General features: G+C 44.2%; 1 protein-coding gene across 1 annotated transcript in view; it reads left to right on the top strand.

Annotated features, from left to right (window-relative positions):
* The window catches only part of NFATC2 (nuclear factor of activated T cells 2), a 113,698-nt gene that overhangs the window by 37,402 nt on the left and 56,999 nt on the right, over positions 1-19,297 (top strand). Inside the window, exon 6 of the mRNA XM_077832278.1 lies at positions 10,419-10,559. Coding sequence (XP_077688404.1) covers positions 10,419-10,559 — 141 coding nt within the window. The remainder of the gene's footprint in view (positions 1-10,418; positions 10,560-19,297) is intronic.

A 19,297-nucleotide genomic window follows, 5' to 3' on the forward strand; every position in this document is an offset into this window, starting at 1 on the left:
GCAACGAAGCAGAAATTGTGAATCACAGAATTGTAGAAGTATCTTCCTTTCATGGGGAGGTCTTATTCCACCTCACTCATGTCAGATTCAGCCTCAGATTCAGGAGTGATTTTAAAAATATCATTAAGAGTAAATTGTAACTAGACATCTAGATTATTCAGCAGCTAGTGACTTTTGTGGCTGTGGCTTTTACTCTGAAGCAATCGATGAGGCAAAGGAATTTTAAACTGCACTGTTAATTGTAGCAACCGTTAACATTTGATTGTGGATGAATCCACTCCCTCCTGGGCTTGGCACTGGTGGGGGTTCTACATGGGCTGGTAGGAATCCTCCCCTCCAGGCTGTGGAGCCCTGATGCTGTACTAGCCTCCACAATTGTACCAGATGTCTGCAGAGATCTATAGCCAGTGGATCCAAATAGCAGTGTGTTCACCTGGCCTGTTCCCCCAGCCCCCAAACTGCTCTGCACATGAGCGCATTTGCACAGGCGATATGCCTGTGCAGTTACTGTGATTGTGTGTGCACAATCCCAGTGCCTGCACACACTGGTCAGTCACCTGTGCATTGCGTAGGTACTTGTGGTAATGCACAAATTAGGGCCATTATTTAACAAGTTACTTAAGCACATAAATCAATGTCCTTAAAGTTAGGCACATGCTTAAGTACCTTGCTGAGTTAGGGCCTAGGTGAGCAATACATGCGGTGCAGAGCCAACAAACCCAGTGGGCTGTAGGACACACAGTGGGAGTGTGTCACCTACCACAACATTTCAGGAGGTGCAGCATATTCTGCCTGGTGCACAGGGGTGTCTTGTACCCCAGGTAGGGTTCCCAACTTTGTAACCGCACAAAACCGAATGCCCCTTTCCCACCCCTACCCTGCCCCTTCTCCAAGGCCCCTCCCCCCACTTGCTCCATCCCCCCTCCCTCCATCGTTCGCTCTTCCCCACCCTCATTCATTGTCACCGGGCTGGGGCAGGGGTTTGGCTGTGTGTGGTAGGGGGTCGAGGGTGAAAGCTCTGGCTCGGGGTGTGGGCTCTGGGATGGGTCCAGGGATGAGGAGTCTGGGGTGCAGGAAGGGATTCAAGGCTGGGGCAGGGGGTTGGGGTGTGGGGGTGCGGTAGGAAGGTTCTGGGAGGGAGTTTGGATGCGGGAGGGGACTCCGTACGGGGGCAGGGGGTTGGGGTGCAGGCAGTGGTGCGGGGTCCTGGCGGCGCTTACCACGGCTCCCAGGAAGCAGCAGCCAGGTCCCTGCGGCCCCTAGTCACATGGGTGGCTAGGGAAGCTCCGTGCGCTGCCCTCATGCCCACAGGCACCATTCCTGCAGCTCCCATTGGTCACGGTTCCTGGCCAACAGGAGCTGCAGAGCCGGCACTCAGGTGGAGGCAGCGCACGGAGCCTCCCTGGCCACCCATGCACCTAGGGGCCACAGGGACCTGGTGACAGCTTCCAGGAGCTGCGCGGAGCTGAGCCTGCCTTAGGCCCAGGGCCCCGCTGCGCTGCTGACCAGACTTTTAACAGCCTGGTTGGCGGTGCCGACTGGAGCCACCAGGGTCCCTTTTCGACCCAGTGTTCCGGTCAAAAACTGGACGCCTGGCAACCCTAACCCCAGGGGCTCTCAGAAAAAGCAGTCCTTGCGTTGCCCTGGATGTGACTGTCCCGTTGCTGTGCAGGGGTACAAAGGTGGAAGACTGCTCGCCCGTAAGAAACAATCTGGTCTTTGGTTCTGAAAATCTGAGCCCTAATTTCTTTAGTGCCAAAATATGAGTCTATGTTAGGTTCAGCATGACATTTCTGGATACATAGCTGCTATTATAGCCTGGCAAACTCTCCATCATGAATAGCTTATTCAGCGAATATATCTATCCTCCCTCCTTTTTTCCTCCTTGTGACTCATCCGTGAACAGTTTTGAATCTTTAGAAGCTTGTCCAATATTACAGAATTATTCAAACCCTTTCTGTGAAATTACTTCAGCTTGTTTGCTTGCACTGCATCTTTTACTATCGGCTGAGGTTTACTCTTGGTATGTGATTGGCTACCTGAGTCAGATGGTTTTGTTTCTGCTCCTTGACTCAAACTTCTATAAAGAGAAGGAGGGATTTCCAGGTAGCCCCATGAGCACTTCTGGCATTGAGACACATTGGCATTTTGCTTTCTCAAAGGTTCTTTCAAACAAAAAAAATCCCTCATGGGAAATGAATGCAAGAATCATGAATACCATTCAAGCTGTGTCACAGCTTCTGGTCTAGTAGATGCTTGTTAGTCTCTTTTGAAGTATCTTGCAGCCCTTTTATTATGCAGTCTATAGAAAGAAAAGGAGTACTTGTGGCACCTTAGAGACTAACCAATTTATTTGAGCATAAGCTTTCGTGAGCTACAGCTCACTTATGCTCAAATAAATTGGTTAGTCTATAAGGTGCCACAAGTACTCCTTTTCTTTTTGCGAATACAGACTAACACGGCTGTTACTCTGAAACCTATGCAGTCTATGTTAGCTGATGTTATGCCGGCCTCATAAATTCTTTACAATGGTTGCAGTTGACATAACAGAGAGTTCTGAAAACCTATTCTTATATTATAAGGTGGTTGGTTGATTGCTTTGTTTTAAAAAAACCTCTTCCTTTAATACAGTGTCCATCTGAGAAATTTAGATGGTTCCGATTTTCTAATTTTGTTCCACTAAATTGGATCAAAGATTTTGTTTACTTTTAATCAATTTCCCTGCAAGTTTCCTTTATTTTTCTTTTCTTCTAGTAGATTTTCCCATAATTTAGATGTTCTCAGTTTATAACATATGGCACACTAATAACTATGATGGAAAGAGCTAGTCATTTTAAAGAATGTTGTCATCTTCTTGTCAAATCATTTATTGCTTTTCCTCAGCTGTGAATCCCAGCTGATCAGACTACAGTGACAGGCTAGAGGGGCTTTAGTTTATAGCGATTAAAAGCAGTAATAAATGATCTAGTGGCAATTGGTAGATTGTTTAATTTGCTCCTTTAATAGAGCATGAGTGCTAAGATGATTGCAAATTTTCTCAATTAAATTTGAAAAACTTAACTTTTTTTTATTTCATGAAAATTATCCAATTTAGCATCAGAAAAACATACCTTGAAATTTTGTGGGTTTAAAAAAAAAATTTGTTTAAAAAAGATTCCCTTTTCATAGAATCATAGAATATCAGGGTTGGAAGGGACCTCAGGAGGTCATCTAGTCCAACCCCCTGCTCAAAGCAGGACCAATCCCCAACTAAATCGTCCCAGCCAGGGCTTTGTCAAGCCTGACCTTAAAAACTTCTAAGGAAGGAGATTCCACCACCTCCCTAGGTAAATTTCAAAATTTAGAATTGGAAATTTCATTGCAACAGAGATAATGTTTGCCTCTTTCAACATCATTTTGTGTAAATCTAGGCAATAGCAATTTCATATTCACTCCAGTGCCTGCTGGCAGAATTCGGCCCGGTAGCTGTGAGCTGCAGACAGTGGGACAATGCATACCCGCAGTTTCAGGCTGAAAGTCCTGGTGTGAGAGTAAACTCCTGTTTACTGCCTGCCATCAGGGTGCTGCTGCAAGTGTAAGCAAACAACCCAATGCATTATGCAGACCATAAACTTTTGAGCAAAGGTTAATCTCGGTAGATCTCCTCCATGAGGGATTAAAAGGAAATGCTGTGCATACCCAGAGAGTTGCTTTGCAGTGAAGTGAAGCAAGGCCATGGTTTTCCTGTCATTAATCACGTGCTCGGTTGATGAGCTGGTTGCAGTATAGAAAGTACCATTCTTAACGCACTTTGTTACCATCCATGCTGTTTACTCCTTCTCCCCAAGGGTTTCGTTTAAACAGTAATGTGCAAGGGGAGGGCATGAACAAGCCCTCTATTTATTGTGCATTGTTTCTGTTTGAAAGGCCTTGTGCAAACTGCTGCTTCAATTGTGCTGGCAACAAATGCTTTCTAAACTGTTCTCATCCCATATTGCTCTCCCAGAACTGCATTTCCCTACCATTTTCCAAGATAGTTCTAGCATGGGACCGTTTAGCCTTGTGCAGGCTAATAGTGTGGGACACAGGGTAGTATTGACAACCCCAAGCACTGAGCACAGCCAGGTCCCAAAGTTTGATTTGTTTTTAAACCAATGTTAGGTTCTCTTTCTTTGACTTCTTTTTAGCCTTTTTGGTGTACTTAGGTCATATTTTCAAGTTTTTCTCTGCAATCCTGAGGTCCAGAAACATAGCTATTTTATTGATTGATTGATTTGATTTAATGAAAGATGCAATTTTCACATAGGCCATTCACCATCCTTCACTCCTATCTGGAAACAGAATATCCCACCCTTTCTATTGAAACTACCTCCCATCCCTGGTCTCCTTGTGGAAATCCCAGAATCCAGATCTCCCTCCAGCCAGGGCTTAATTTGTAATGAAAGAGGTTCCGGGGCTCAAGCAATTAGTTTACTTTCAGAACTGACATGGCACAGGTGCTGGGGCTAGAGGTGCCAGGGCTGAGCCCTGGCAAGCCCTGGCACAAATTAAGCACGGCCTCCAGCCTTTGTCTCCTTTCTCCTGCAGCTTTCCCATGCATGTATCCCAGAAGACTTGGAGTGCTTCTGTGACTGTGATTGTTGGATTGAAGTCTCCTCTGGAACATTTGTGCTTCGATTAGGCATGGGGCTCAGGAGCTCTGTTAACGTCTACCCTGCCTCAGGCGAGCAGCTTGTGGTTAATAAACACAGTCTGACAGGAGGAAAGAGATATTTACTTTGGCTCATTAAGTTTCACTCTAAAAAGAAGAGAAGGAAGAATTGTTCCTATTGCTCTCAGGTTTTAGTTTGAATTTTATAGGATCAGATATTTTTAGCACCAGAAAGCATCCCCTCAGTCATCTATTCCTGTGTTCCTCTTCCCCCATATGGCATTGAACTGAGTCAAGAGCCTTGGGAATCAGGGGACTCTGTTTGGATCAGTGAATTGAAAGCCTGCCTGCGAAGGTGATCTCAGGCTGGCTGAGGCGAACTCTGGCTGGCTGAGACACCGGGTGGGAAGGCGGGGGTGGGGGAGGGGGAGATGTCCAGGGGATGCCTGAAGTTTGCACGGGGGGACAATTGCAATGTGAATCCAGGCTGTAATTCCTCAAGCGTCCATTTTTTCTTGTGAGCTCTACTTGTGATGGTGCTTTGGTGGAGCTCCTTCAAGATCCAGCGCCAGCCCTTGACTGAAGCTGTGGTAGCAATGTTTCCCCGTAACCATCTCGCTTTCAGTTTTCAGTGTCTTCGTTACTTCCATTCATCGCTGCCTCCTTGTCCCTTTTGACCAATCCAAATAATCTCTCTTCTTACTTTTGGTTCCCTGCAAAGCCCTACGGATTGGGCAAACCAGGTCAGGTAAAATAAGAGTGAACATCTGAACCTTCATCCAAAACTCAGCCAAACTTCTTTTGAGCTTCTGAACTGTTTATCTAAAGCTTTTGCACTTTTAGCTTCCAGGTGCTTTTGGATGCTTTTACATACTAAGCCTCTATTCTAAATCCTGTAAGGTTCAGCCATTCCTTTCCAGTACTATCCTACTGGCTTTGATTTGAGCCATGCATAGATCATCATTTCAGACTTTCCTCATTAGACATCCTGCCTCTGATCTTTTCAACTTTCAGGTAGGGATGACCACAAGCTAACAACCTTGATTTGAAAAACCGTTAACCTTTGAGTTGGAGAGGGATCAAAATGCAAACCAAGCACCAGATCAGAATTTTGCAGCTGACCTTATGATAATAGGTCAAACCAAAACTCTGGGACCAAACAACCTGAACTTTGCAGGAGTTTGAAATTTGGGTACATAACTGAGTCCATCCCTGTTTTTTGGACTCTCTCTTCATAAGTGTTCTTGGAGGTCAGGGTAAAGCTCTTAGAGGAATTATTGCAACTAGACTGGAACAGGCCCCAGAGATTAAGATGCCGAGATAACACAGTGATGAGGGCAACATAAGAGTCAATATAGAATAGAAGTAAGCCACTGATCCAGAGCCAAACAAAGTCAATGGGAGCCCTTTCTTGATTTCAATAGACTTAGGATCAAATCCTACCTTTTAACATTCCTATCAATGTGAGTAATTCCTGATGATGTAAAAGCATCATAGTGAAGGTAGCATATATATATGTTAATCCTGGTTATTTAGTTTTTGAAAATGCTCTCGTCCCCTGAGAAAAGGGGACAGGATCCAGCCATGTCTGTGTACATAGCAGAGCATCTGTTCATAATGTGGTGGCTGGATTGGTGCTCCCCACGGTGAGCCCACGAGTCTACTTCTCCCAAGAGGCAGATCAATTTAGTGGTTTTCTTCACATCTCCCATTCCACCCCACTGCTCCTTTCACACGCACCATGCACACGCAGAAACACACAAAGAATGCCTAAGAAGTTCCTCTCTGGGGACTCAGGCAAGCATTGGACTCAATGAAGTTTAGTCATAGAATGAGTCAGTACGAGAGCTGGTCAGAAGATCTTTGGCTAAATGAAATTTCAACTAAATATGTTGTTTCACCAAAGTGGAAATGTCTCCCTGAGACGTATTGGTTTCAATGAAGTTTTCCTTGGGAAAGTTAGAGAGAAAGAGAGAGATTCTCACACTCTCTGGGTCTCCCATATCCCAGGCCAGGGCCCTAGCTCCCAAACCACCCTCCCCCACACACCTGGCTTTCCCCAAATCAAAAACATCTGAGTGTTTCTGTTGTGCATTGGACTAAAACAAACTTTGGAACCTCAAAAATCGCTGTGTCATTGTCATCCCCCTGTCGGCATGAGGGGAAAACAGAGCAATGCTTGGCAGCCCTCCCAGCCAATGGAAGGAAGCATGACCCCAAAGTAGGACTAGATCTGCTTATCCAAAGTGACGCATTGCAGGGTGAAAGTGGAAGAGAAGAGTGGCACCTCTTGGGGTGATGGGCGAGGCGGGTCTCAGGTGAAGCTGGAAGGGTCAGTGATTTTTTAAAATAATGCTTGTAAGGCCGTTACTAGAGTTTGTCACTTGGATCCCACCGCTGCCTGCTACACAGCCATTAACAACACTCCCTTTGGGCAGGATTGGGCCAACAGTGGTGCTTATCTCAAGGGCTGATTGTCTCCAATCAGGTCTCTGAGCCACCTGCTGTCTTCCAACTTCTTCATACAAGGAACCATCAGCTCTTCTGCAGGGAACTTGTGAGGAGCAGATGGTAGCTGGCTCTGTGCAGCTGGACAGAGGAGGAAGGGAAAAGCGAACAGGTGCTAGGAGCTTCCCCGAACCCATGCACACCTGCACAGGGATCAGACACAATCCCAATCCTCAAGCACCCTAAGTCCAGCATAAATCCTTCTGGCATTGCTAGCCACCCCAAAGTGCTAAGGGAGGCATGGACTCACCCTCTTCCTCATTATCTGGCATCAAGGTTGGATGCTTTTTAAAAAGATCTGCTCTAGCAATTGTTTGGGGGCAGTTCTCTGGCCTGTGTTATGTAGGAGGTCAGACTAGATGATCCCAATGGCCCCTTCTGGCCTTGGATCTATGAATGTGAATGAGGAAAGCATGCTGCACTACCAGAAAGATGTAGGAGCTACCTCCCTTCCTGCCAGAACACATTCTGCCTGTCGTGTGCTCTGCACGTCTGAAGCGTGGCATGTGGAGCGATTTGCTTCCCCCTTTCCCTCCCTCCTCCCCTTTTGTGAGGCTGGGGCCTGCAGAGGCACACCACAGCCCCCCCAGACAGCAGTTCCCTTTTTCTCTCATGTCGCTGGGCGTATTGTATTTCTTGGCATTGAGGATCCATGACATCTTGATTTGCAGACAGTCAAATAAAATAGAAAAATAGTGCAGACTTTAATAGGTTGACATGCTGCTTTAGGCCAAGTGCGAGTATTTCTTTAACATTTGCTTTGCTGCCTTATGTCAGTAACAGTTGCTATTGAAAGTAAACACCCCAACTGGCTAAATCAACAGTGTTTTATTTATTCAAGCTCATAAAATACAGTAGCTGGAGGTCACTTTATGAAGTGCCGACCCCTGGGGGAGAAGAAGAAATAATGTGAAATTATTGCATACAGGCCATCCCTCCTGAGCTTTAGAGGAAGAGGATTTACTGGTGATTAATATTCCTTGCAAAGGAAAACAAAATAATCCTGCGGAAGCAACACACCAGTGAATCTTCTGTCCTCTTACAAGTGAAAACATGGCATATGTTAAGATCCTAATTTCTTTGTCAGTTCTGTTACAATTGTGGCTCAGGGAGAAAATAATACATTAAAAATAATAGTAAATAATAATAATTAATAATAGAATATTGAATTTGCAAACAACTTAAAGGCAGCTGGATGCATATAGGTAAATGTCATCTGAATAAACCATGTTATGCACCATGACCTCACCTCTTCCCCATGTGCTTCCATTAACCTTATGCCAGCCTCAAGGAGAAAAACCAAACCCTGTGATTGAAATTCTTAGGACTGATATTTTTAATCCTCCGATCCTGACATATTAATTAGATATGGAATGTTTCACTGTCCTAAAGTGTCATCTAGTATTTCAGGGGGAGGGAGGGGAGTTGTCACCATTCTTACCCCCAGAAATGGCTGCCTTTCAATGATGGGCAAAATGATCCCAATATACAAGCACAATTTTCAGGGGAACAAAAGGTGCAGTTGCATGCGCAAAATTCACTTGCAACCGTGGGCCTAATTTATACATGTAGTTATGATCGCTGCATGCTCACATTGGTAATTATGCAGGCAAATGACTGTAATTGCCGATATGTGTATGCAGTTGCAAGATTTTGGCCACACGGTTGCTGAACCTACAGGGGCAAATCAAGTGTGGATTTTGAATACATCGTCGCATTGGCCAGTGTGAAAAGTACTTTTAGAATTAAAGGTGCCCATAAAGGAACACTAGGGCTTGGAATGCATGCACACCTCCCAGTGCATCTGTTCCCCTCTGTGGGCCCCTTTAAAAGGAAAAGCAGGGTCCAGAAGCAGGAGGAAGCATGTGCCCTTAAGGAAACTGGATTTAAGGCTTCCTGCCTCACTCACTGAAATCAATGGACGCTGCGGTGCGTGCTGTGCTCCATTGAAAATTAGGCCCATAGTGACCCTATAAAGAAACATCACACCTTCATTCTGACATGACACTGGATTGAATGAGAGGACATTCAAACCCAGGTGAAGTTTAAGTGTGTCCTCCTTAAAATGCAGTAGATGGGTTTTTGATGAATATTATTTACTCGTAAGCTTTCAGGGCTATAAATCTGTCTTTGTGATAAATCCAATTATGAACTCATCAAAACTTGAGTATTTAAAAAGAGGGATTAATCATACAGTCATGTGGAAGAAATTAACAGCTTCTGTGAAAGTTATCTGCAAAGATACTCTTAACTGGCATCTTCTTAGTCCAGCTGTCATAATACATTTGATGGGCACAATAAGGCAAACGATTGTCCTAAATTCAAAGCAAAACAAAACAAAAAAATCTACAATGACACAGTTACAGTGATAAATACCAGACTAAATTTTTAAAATAAGCATAAAGTGTATTCTGGGATTGGAGGTGGAGTTTGTCAGCTGAGCCTGTACCCAGCCTCCATAGCATCAATTGCAATATTGCGCACAGAAATACATTTGGGCTAAACACCGGGCCTGGTCCCAGGATGGTGTTTGATCCTTTCCAGATGTCTATTCTGGGGAAGGACTCCTGGATCATGGCTTTTTTTTCAGATCCTGCTGCTTGTGAACAAGCAGGCTTGCTTGAGGAAACAGGTTAATGTGGATGGAGATGTGATTCCTAGAAGCTTTTTTCCTGCCCGTATGAATTGTTCTAACTCATGTTAATCAGTGATTATGATCTGGAAGATGCTATATTACATTTCTGTAGAAGAGCCTCATGTGCTTCATAACTCTCTCTCAGGGCTTTGTGTACACAGCAGTTGTGCATTTTTGAACGGATTGTTCTGAAGCCTTTTCATGTTGTCTGTCCTGCTGGACAGGCGTGGAGTTTTGCATTGGTTCTCTTAAAAAGGAATTCAGTGTTGTTCAGTGGAATCCTTCTTGCAGGTGGAATGTTAAGGCTCCAGGATTGTAGTGTGTGAGCATTTAAAATTTGGCCATTTATTTGGAAACAGACATGGGCACGCTCCAGCTCATTCATCCAAGTTGTCCTTTGTCAAGGACAAGGAGTAAGGCCAGCACAGCTACAGCTTTGGAGCCAGCTCCTGAATGATTCCAAATAAAAGGTCTTGAGTAAGCTTATTTTTCCTTTTTAACCTAAATTTAGCATCTTAGAGAAGCTCCTTTGGCAGCAAGAGGATGGTAACGATGACAAGATCAATCCGTGGATAGTTCTGTGAAGATCTGGAAAGTCCTGGTAAACCATATTTGATTTCATTCATGTCTGCATTTTGTCCACAGCCCAAAGATCTGCTCATGAGCTTCCAATGGTTGAAAGACAAGATATTGAGAGCTGCCTAGTTTACGGCGGACAGCAGATGATCCTGTCTGGTCAGAATTTCACAGCAGAGTCTAAAGTTGTATTCACTGAGAAGACGTCAGGTAAGGCAGATTTTGCAGTGTTTCCCTGATGAAATGTATAGTCTTAGTCTTAAAAATATGTCACACATTATGAGTATCTGTACTCATATGAGTAATCCCACTAAAGTTCACATGAGTAAAGCCATTCCATGGAGCTAATCATATAAAGTAAAGTTACTTGTAGGTGTAAATATCTGCGATAGGCCCTTAATTTTCAGGCTCCAATAAATAAATGGTAAATCAAGGCCCCCTTGTTATGCAGGGCCCAGAGGAGTACAAAGATGATATTTAGGTATATTGTTGCAATTTTCTAATGCTAATTGTATTTCATTTTTTAAAAGCTAAATACTATCATAGATATATTTGAAACTGAATTTTTTCTATTGCAAATCTAGTACAAAATGAGTCCATCTTCCTTGAAAAAAACATGAATCGTGTATTTTTTTGTAAAAATAGGATGATTTTTGTATTCATATTGAAATGCAAAAGAAAGTTACTTTTAATCTCCTATATTGTTGCATATATATTGCATACCTATAATTTCAACCTTTTCCTTAGAGAGAACAATTTTAAGTGCAAAACAACAACAAAATCATAATTTTCCACATTTTCAATGTGAAAATAGCTCCTCCATAGAAAAGTGAAATTTCAGGCATGTGAAAAGTCCTGAAATGAATTGGAAAATAGTTTCATGAGAAATTTCACAAAAAATTATTTCCACTTTTGCACAATGATTTTTATAATCCAACTAACTTGATATTGTTCTTGATCCAAAACTTGTATCATATTGATATACATTTTCTTGACTAAGAGACTGATTCTGTAAGGCACTGAGGGTATGTCTGTATAGATAAAAGACCCCCGGCATGGCTGCAGCTGGCCTGAGTCAGCTGACTCGAGCTTGCAAGGTTCATGCTGAGTTGCTATAAAATTGCAATGTAGATGTTTGGGCTCAGATTGGAGCCCAGGCTCTGAGACCCCGCAAAGATGGAGGGTCTCTGAGCCTGTGCTCCGGCCCCAGCCTGAATGTCTGTACTGCAATTGTTAGCCCCACAGCCTGAGCCCTGTGAGCCCAAGTCAGCTGAATTGCACATTGATTGGTCCGTATAGACCCCGCTGGAGTGCACTAGAGGTTCCCTAGTGCACTTTAACGTAGTACTGTTTGAAACTGTTTAGTGTGCTCCAGCGGGGTCTACATGGACCAATTAATGTGCTGCACATTAGTGCGCTTTAGGAATCACACCCCTGTAATGTGCATTACCCCACTGCATAGACAAGCCCTTAGGGAGTCCCTGCCTCTACAAGCATACAGCCTGTTATACGTTTTTACAGTGCCTACCACCGAAACCTCGCAGTGTTGCTAGAATGAAAATAATGATAGTTGCGCAGGGATTTTTAGTTTTCCTCAAGTCAACTTTACCATCTTTGCTGACCTCTCCTGACTGTGTGTTCATAATGGCATGTCAAAATCAGAATCAGCAAGCCTTTGGTTTCTGAGTCAAAGTATACCTGACCTCAGAAAATATGTTCAGCATGGTCTAATGCAGCGGTTCTCAAACTGTGGGTCGGGCTTTGGCCCCCTCCCCCAGAGTGGAAGGGCTCAGGCTTCGGTCCCCCCTCCTGGGGTTGTGTAGTAATTTTTGTAGTCAGAAGGAGTGAAGTTTGAGAAGCCCTGGTAATGGTTTTAAGCAAGGTAGCACAAATCCAGACTACCATATTTACCGGGGCGGAATGCAAACAAATGCATTCTGCTGTTGTTCGTTACCTCTTTTCCCAGAGAGGAGCCTTGTTGCTGTTCTGATTACATATGCATGAACGCAGCTTAGCCCACTCTCTAAGCAGTACATGCACTATACTACATTTTCTCTTGTTCTCAGAAAAAGGACCCATATTATTTTTACAAGTTGTCTAGTTTTGTATAACTTATCCTACAAGAGACTTGACTTTTATATTTTAAACAATGCACTACATAGGAATAATAATAATAATGAAGTCTAACAGAATACAGCCCCTTTCATCCAAGGATCACAAAGCACTTTACAAATGTGGAGGGCCGGATTCTGCCACTTGTGCTCGTGTTGATTTCAGTAGGACTAGTTGAGGAGTAAGGGACTCCTGAACAAAAGAGGCAGAATCTGTCCCTTTTAACTGAACTTTGAAATGCCCTCGGAAGATAAGGCAAATAGTGTTGTTTCCATTTTATGGGTAGGTAAACTGAGGCATGGAACGATTAAGTGATGTTCTCAAGGTCTCATAGGAGTAATTGGGCTTGGGTCTCTTGAGCAGTGTATAATTTTAATACAACATGTCTGATTAATGATAATTGTCTTTTTTGGGGGGGAAATGAAGGCTAGGGCCAGTAATTGCCCAATATAGACGTAATTAAAAATAAAAAGTGCGGTCAGCCTCAGTTGCTCCACACACCATCAGAAAGTGTGTTGCTATTTAGTGGAGAGACCAGCGGTCTGTGGGCCACCAATCCTTCCTTGGAACTTTTAATGTCAGTCAGAGCAATTTCTTGGTTCACTTTTTTTCTGATTAGGCCTGTGTGTTGATTCTTTCCCTGCTGTGCTGCCATTGTTCCGTCAATGTCAGTGAATTGTTGGGGTGCATGAGAGTATGTTTGGTAGCATAGCACTGCTAGCTGTTTTGCAGAGACTAAAGAGGGTCAATGGCTCCTCTCAATGCCATTTTGAAGCAGCATCTGAAATCCCCTCCTGCTATTTCCATAGGACTTCCAGAGAAATTTGTGACCAAAATGGATGTTAGAAAGTGAAATAAACAAGAGTTCTGACCACGTGAAATCTAAGGGCATCTACTCTAAGAAGAATAAAGACCTAAAATCAGTCTGAGATTGATGTTTTCAACCTGGAATGATCCCCATCCATCAGATTGTGGAACGCCATGTAATGCTATCTGGGTGGCATTGCATGGACGTACTACCAGAGAGAAAATATGAGACACAGTTAATGGAGACTGTGTGGGGGTAGTGGAACATTAGGTGTCTTCCAAACAACAGAATGTGATGGGATTGAAAATCTTTCCAATACAGCCAGAGTACCATTTTTACAAACTGACGGCGCAAAGGAAGTCTTTTTGATAACAGAGCAAAAATATAGCTCATATCTTCATAGCTAACCCCAAGCAAATGATGTTGAGATTAATTTTGATCTGTTTCAGCAAATGCCTTAATTTTTGCCAGGGGGGTACCTTCCAAATAGCAGGATGTAGGGAATATCAGTCCAAGAAGAGAGGAAGGATAGGACTCTTGTGGTTAAGGCACTGAAGGTGAAAGATGGTTATGTTCCCAGCTATTTGAAACCAGTGGGAGCTGCAGGTGCTCAGCACCTCTGATAATCGGGGCCTCTGTACTTCAGTTTCCTTATCTATAAAATGGGGATTATTAGTAGTATTAATAATTACATTCATTACTGGAGAACCTACAAGCCCCAGTCATGGACCGGGACCCTATTGTGCTAGGTGCTGTACAAACATAAAACAAAAGGATAGTCCCTGCCCCCAAGATAGTCTAAGTTTAAGGCCTGTACTACACTGTGGGAGGGGGGATCAATCTAAGATACGCAACTTCAGCTACGAGAATAGCATAGCTGAAGTCGATGTATCTTAGATCAACTTAAAAACACTTACTTTGCATCCTCTAGGCGCGGGATCGACGGCCACCACTCCCCCGTAGACTCCGCTTCCGCCTCTTGCCGTGGTGGAGTTCCGGAGTCGACAGCAGAGCGATCGTGGATCGATTTATCGTGTTTACACTAGATGTGATAAATCAATCCCTGATTACTGATAGATCGATCACTACCTGCCAATCCGGTAGGTAGTGTAGACGTGGCCTAAGACAAGAGCCAACAGGTGGAGACAAAACAGACAGACAGGAGAGCACCAGGAAACAACGAGAGGGATAATGCAATCCCCGGCCTCAGAGTGAGGGTGTGAGACCTAATTTATTAATGTTTATAACAGTATTTGAGATCCTTGGGTGCAAGCTGCTGGAGAAACACTAGGAAGTTTTTTTTAAAGGAGTAGCTTGCATGCTGCAACTCTGATCTTCATGCTATCTTATAAGAAACACTGATAAGCTGTTCAGAAGCAAACAAAGCCAAAATAAACCCATGGTAGGTGGGTTGTACATCTTTCTGGTACCCCCGTCATTGTTGCTTCCGCTTTCAGATAGCGAAGCTGCCCTAGTGAGCCTATGCAAGGATTATATCTTTGTGAAGGAAGGAAGCTGCACCAGCACACAGGGAAAGTATGATTATCTCTGAGTTTCACTTTGTGAACTCATAGGGCTTGTCCACATGGGGAAATTGTCTCAAAAATTTCCAACATTGGCTGTCCCCGTTTCAGGTCCATCAGTGCTAGCAAGGGTGGGAGCGCTAGTGTAAACAGGGCACTAGCAAGTATGGGCGTTTAAATACTGTACAGTGTGTACACCTGCTCAGAGCATGCTTCGATGACGTGATCCTTAAAAGGTGAAGTTTCAGGCCACCCTAGCAACTCAGCTGACAGAACCAGCGGGGGTGAGGATTAGAATCGACTAGCACACACATCTCCATGCAGCAAGAAATTTTAATGAACCTTTTTCGCGGTGAATCTGAGATTTGCTCAATCTGACAATTTTGATCTTAATTGCAAACGCTCCAGAATCTGGGTGTGTTTGGATGTGGGGTCAAAAGGCCAGTCTCTCCACTGAACTGGGAACTGAGGATGTATGACATGGTGTGCAATAAGAAATAGAGCTAAAGTGCTATTAAAGTGTTTCATGATAAATTAAACTTGACTCTCTAAACTGAAACCCTAAATTTGCCATTCCTGAGATGACCTTTCAATTTCTTCTTTGGCTTTTATAGACAACTCAACATTCATCATTAGAGAAATGAAACTCTACCCATATTTGATACTAACATACGATATTCCATGCATCCATAAGGAACAATGGTAAATGTTACTGGATTTTGTGTACAAACTATTTCATTACAGCAAGGAGGGCATTATAGATTTTTCCCTGGGCAACTCATTAGGTGATAGGCTGAAATATATTTGGCTGGCAATGTTAAAATAACTGGTGCTTGTTCTGTTGTACTGACCACAACACAAACAAGCACCGTATAAAAGACTGTCATTTTAAGACTGGTACAGGAAATGGTAGCAGGAAGTGAACTTCAGTGGCTGGGCGCTACTGTTAAGCACTGTAGTCTTGAGCTCCAACCATGTACTGCATTGCATGCTTTTATTAAGAAGGCATCTCAGAACTAAGGGCCAGATCCTCAGTTGGTGTAAGTCATTATAGCTGAGTGAAGTTAATGGAGCTACACTGATTTACATCAGTTAAGAATCTGGCTGAAAGTGGGTTAAGATTTGCACTTACTTGGTGCTAATTCAAGTAAATATAATACTTGAGTCTATAAAATTTAATAAGGGAGCAAGTGATTCTGCAGACAAGAATTCATTTTCTGAGGCCAAATTATTCTTTTTATCTTGACCTTGGTAGAGGAGGGCTCCAATGTCGGAGAAGGGTTTCAAAGGTCCAGAAATTCAAGGCTGTCCATGTTTTGGTTGAGTCTCGATCTTACTAGTAAAATCCATGTAAAAAAAAGTTCTGGAATTTCCCTTTTAGATTTGTTTTAATTACCATGTAGTAATTTGCAAATTACATGCCTTCAGTTGCATTGTATTTACTCCCATTTTGTGTGCTGGTTACTGCTGCTTTTTGCAAGTGTTAGAAAAGCTTTGTATTCCTCTGGGAGAATCGTACATATGCACGGTGTTTTCCTTTGCCAAACTCTTATGGTGGCCACATAGACATCATGAATCATCTGTAGGACAATGCGGGAGGTGGAAGAACAACCCAGATGGAAAGTGTATGTCTTTGGAGCAGATCCACCATAAATCTTTCATTAACTCAGCTATACAGTGTAGGGAGAGGAGGTGGCTGCCTCTTGTGCCCTTTGAACTTGGTGCAGCTGTTGAGGTCTCTGATGCATTGATGCTTAAAGTCCATTTAAGAAAAATAACTTCAACCCTCCAGATTCAGACAGCAGAGTCCTGATTTTTTTCTCCCTCTGGAGTCTGTCTATCTCACATTTCTGAGGTTCCCATCTCTATGGTATCTAAGGCTCCAATCTGGTAGCAGTGTATATACATGAACCCCTGGCTCTATATGGAGGCCGACTGACTTCAAAGGAGCTCCATGTGGTTGCCCAGTCGCGGCTGCCAGGGACAGGGGCCTAGCATGCTGTGGGTGGGGCGGGGGAGGAGGAACTCCGGCTTGCTCGGCCCCTGTCCCTGGCAGCTGGGTCCAGGCGGGGAGCGGCCCACTGCTGCCCTAGCTGCCGGGGACAGTGGCCAAGCGAGTAGGGGCACCCTGTCCCCCCGGCATGTTTCTAGCTCACTTGGCCTCTGTCCCCGCCATGGCTACCAGGGAGAGTGGCTGAACATGTGTGTTGGGGGGAGGTGCAGGGCGAGATGGTCAGAGCCTCCCCCTGCAGGTAATATGGGGCGGGGCGAGCATGGTGACTCAGGGCTGGGCGCAGGGCTGAGCACAGGGTGTGTGTGGGGGGTGTCACTGGGCAGGGTAGACGTGTGGGGCAGTCACGTGTCCTCCCCTTTAGTGTAACACCCCCACACCCCGTATAGGGAGGCACGAGTCATCTACGACTGCACCGTCGATATTATCTCTTTGTACACATGGAGGAACTTGAGGCACTTGCCAAACTCAACACAGAAAATAAGTGGCAGAGCCAAGACAAAAGCTCACGACTCCCTGACTGCCAACCCTCTTCTTGTTCCACTTGCAGGAAGTTGTACAGAGTCCGCTGCTTCATTTTTGAAGGTGTCTCAGTAGCATTCACTATGTCATGCAAGAGACTGCATGACATAACATACGTTACAGGTATAATTTATCATCACAGTGTCATGCTGTGTTATGTCAACTACCGACTAAGTCTAAAAAAATAACTGTTTGCTTTGATGTTGTAAGCACTGTCTGTTGGGCTGGAAATTCAGCAAGTACAGGCTTTGGCCCTTTAGTGTCCATCCAGGCTGATCATTTTGGGAAAATGGCTCAGGGGAGAAAATGATACAAAGTATCTCCTGCAATTCCCTGCCATTGTCCGTGCTTAAGTACAAAATATACTGCAGGCGATATACCTGCCCTACAAGTGGGAATAATAAAATGGTCTTCACCAGGATTGCTTGCACCAGTGTAAGGAATCCCGAATTTGGCCCAGCGTATTAATTGGTCCACTAGAAATTTTCTCCACTGCTCTCTGCTCCCTTTCCCACAGTCTGCCCTACGCAGAATGGGAACCTGATATTGTTAAAGTTTTGAGATGAACTTTTCAACCCATGATATCTGAGCAGGCTTCAAATTAGGCAAAAACATTTTGTGTTTCCCTGGTAGCTACAAAAGGTGAATAGATTTCTCATCCTGATTTACATCCAGTCTCAGTGACCCCATCACCATCCCCACTGAGACCCCAGTCTCAATGACCCCACCACCATCCTCACTGAGACCCCAGTCTCAGTGACCGCACCACCATCCTCACTGAGACCCCAGTCTCAGTGATCCCAACACCATCCTCGCAGTGAATCCAAAAGCAAAGTCCCTGCTCTGTTAAGGAGCATATCTGTTCATTGCTCTGTTCTTATTTATTATAGTGCCATAGCGCCCCAGTCATGGACTGTGATCCAACTTTAGTAGACACTGTGCAAACACAGAACAAAAAGATGATCCCTTCCCCAAGGGGCTTACAAGCTAAGTATAAGACAAGGGACAAAAGATGGATACAGGCAGATAGGGGAGCACAGGGAAACAGTGAGACAATATTGGTCAGCATGACAGGCTGTGCTCTCTGCACACCAGCAGTCTAATGGTTGTCCAGTTTTTTGTAGGGATCAAAGCAAAAGAGAGTGTTGAGGAAGGATTTGAAGGTAGATAATGAGATAGCTGTGCAGATGTTCACAGGAAGATTCTCCCAAGTGTAGGGGGCAGCACAAAGGGGCTTGTTTGAAAATGTAACAAGTGGGCAATGGAGGCTGGCATCAACAGCTCAGTCATGAGTGACAGATGACAGGTAGGATGGGTTTTGGCTATGAAGAGCCTTGAAAGTGAATACAGGCAACTTGTGTTGACCAAAGTGATAGGCTAGGAAAATGCTCTTTGCAGCAGCATTCTGAGTGGATAAGAGCAGGGCAGGTTTGCACTTGTCAATGGCCAGAGAGAAGGCTATTTCTGTAATTGAGATGCATGATGATAAAGAGCCCGGATGAGAGTTTTAGCTGTGTGGATGGATAAGAATGGCCGTGTCTTAGAGATGTTATGCAGAAAGAATTGGCAAGATTTAGACATAGCCCAGATACGAGGATCTAGAGAGAGGTCTGAGTTAAAGATGATGCTCAGGTTACAGGCCTATTTGACAGGCAGGATGATGGTGTTGTCCCTAGTGATTGAGAAAGGAGGCAGTAGGGAATGTTTCGGGGGGAAGTTCGGAGCTGCGTTTTAGCCATGCTTAACTTGAGCTGGTGGCTGGAAATCCACAATATGTCAGAGAGATTTTTTGGGTACAGCTGTCAAAGCAGCTCCTGTAACTGCTCTTGTGCACATATACATGTGCTTCTACTTTGTGTGAGCAAGTCCCTGATTGCATACACAAAATGGGTGATTGCATGTTCAAATGTGCCTAATAAACCATCTGTGCTCCATTTGCCTGCTTTGCACAAAGTAATTATGCCGGCACACA

Source organism: Eretmochelys imbricata, chromosome 13 (genome assembly GCF_965152235.1).
Source record: "Eretmochelys imbricata isolate rEreImb1 chromosome 13, rEreImb1.hap1, whole genome shotgun sequence".
Classification (NCBI taxonomy): Eukaryota; Metazoa; Chordata; order Testudines; family Cheloniidae; genus Eretmochelys; species Eretmochelys imbricata.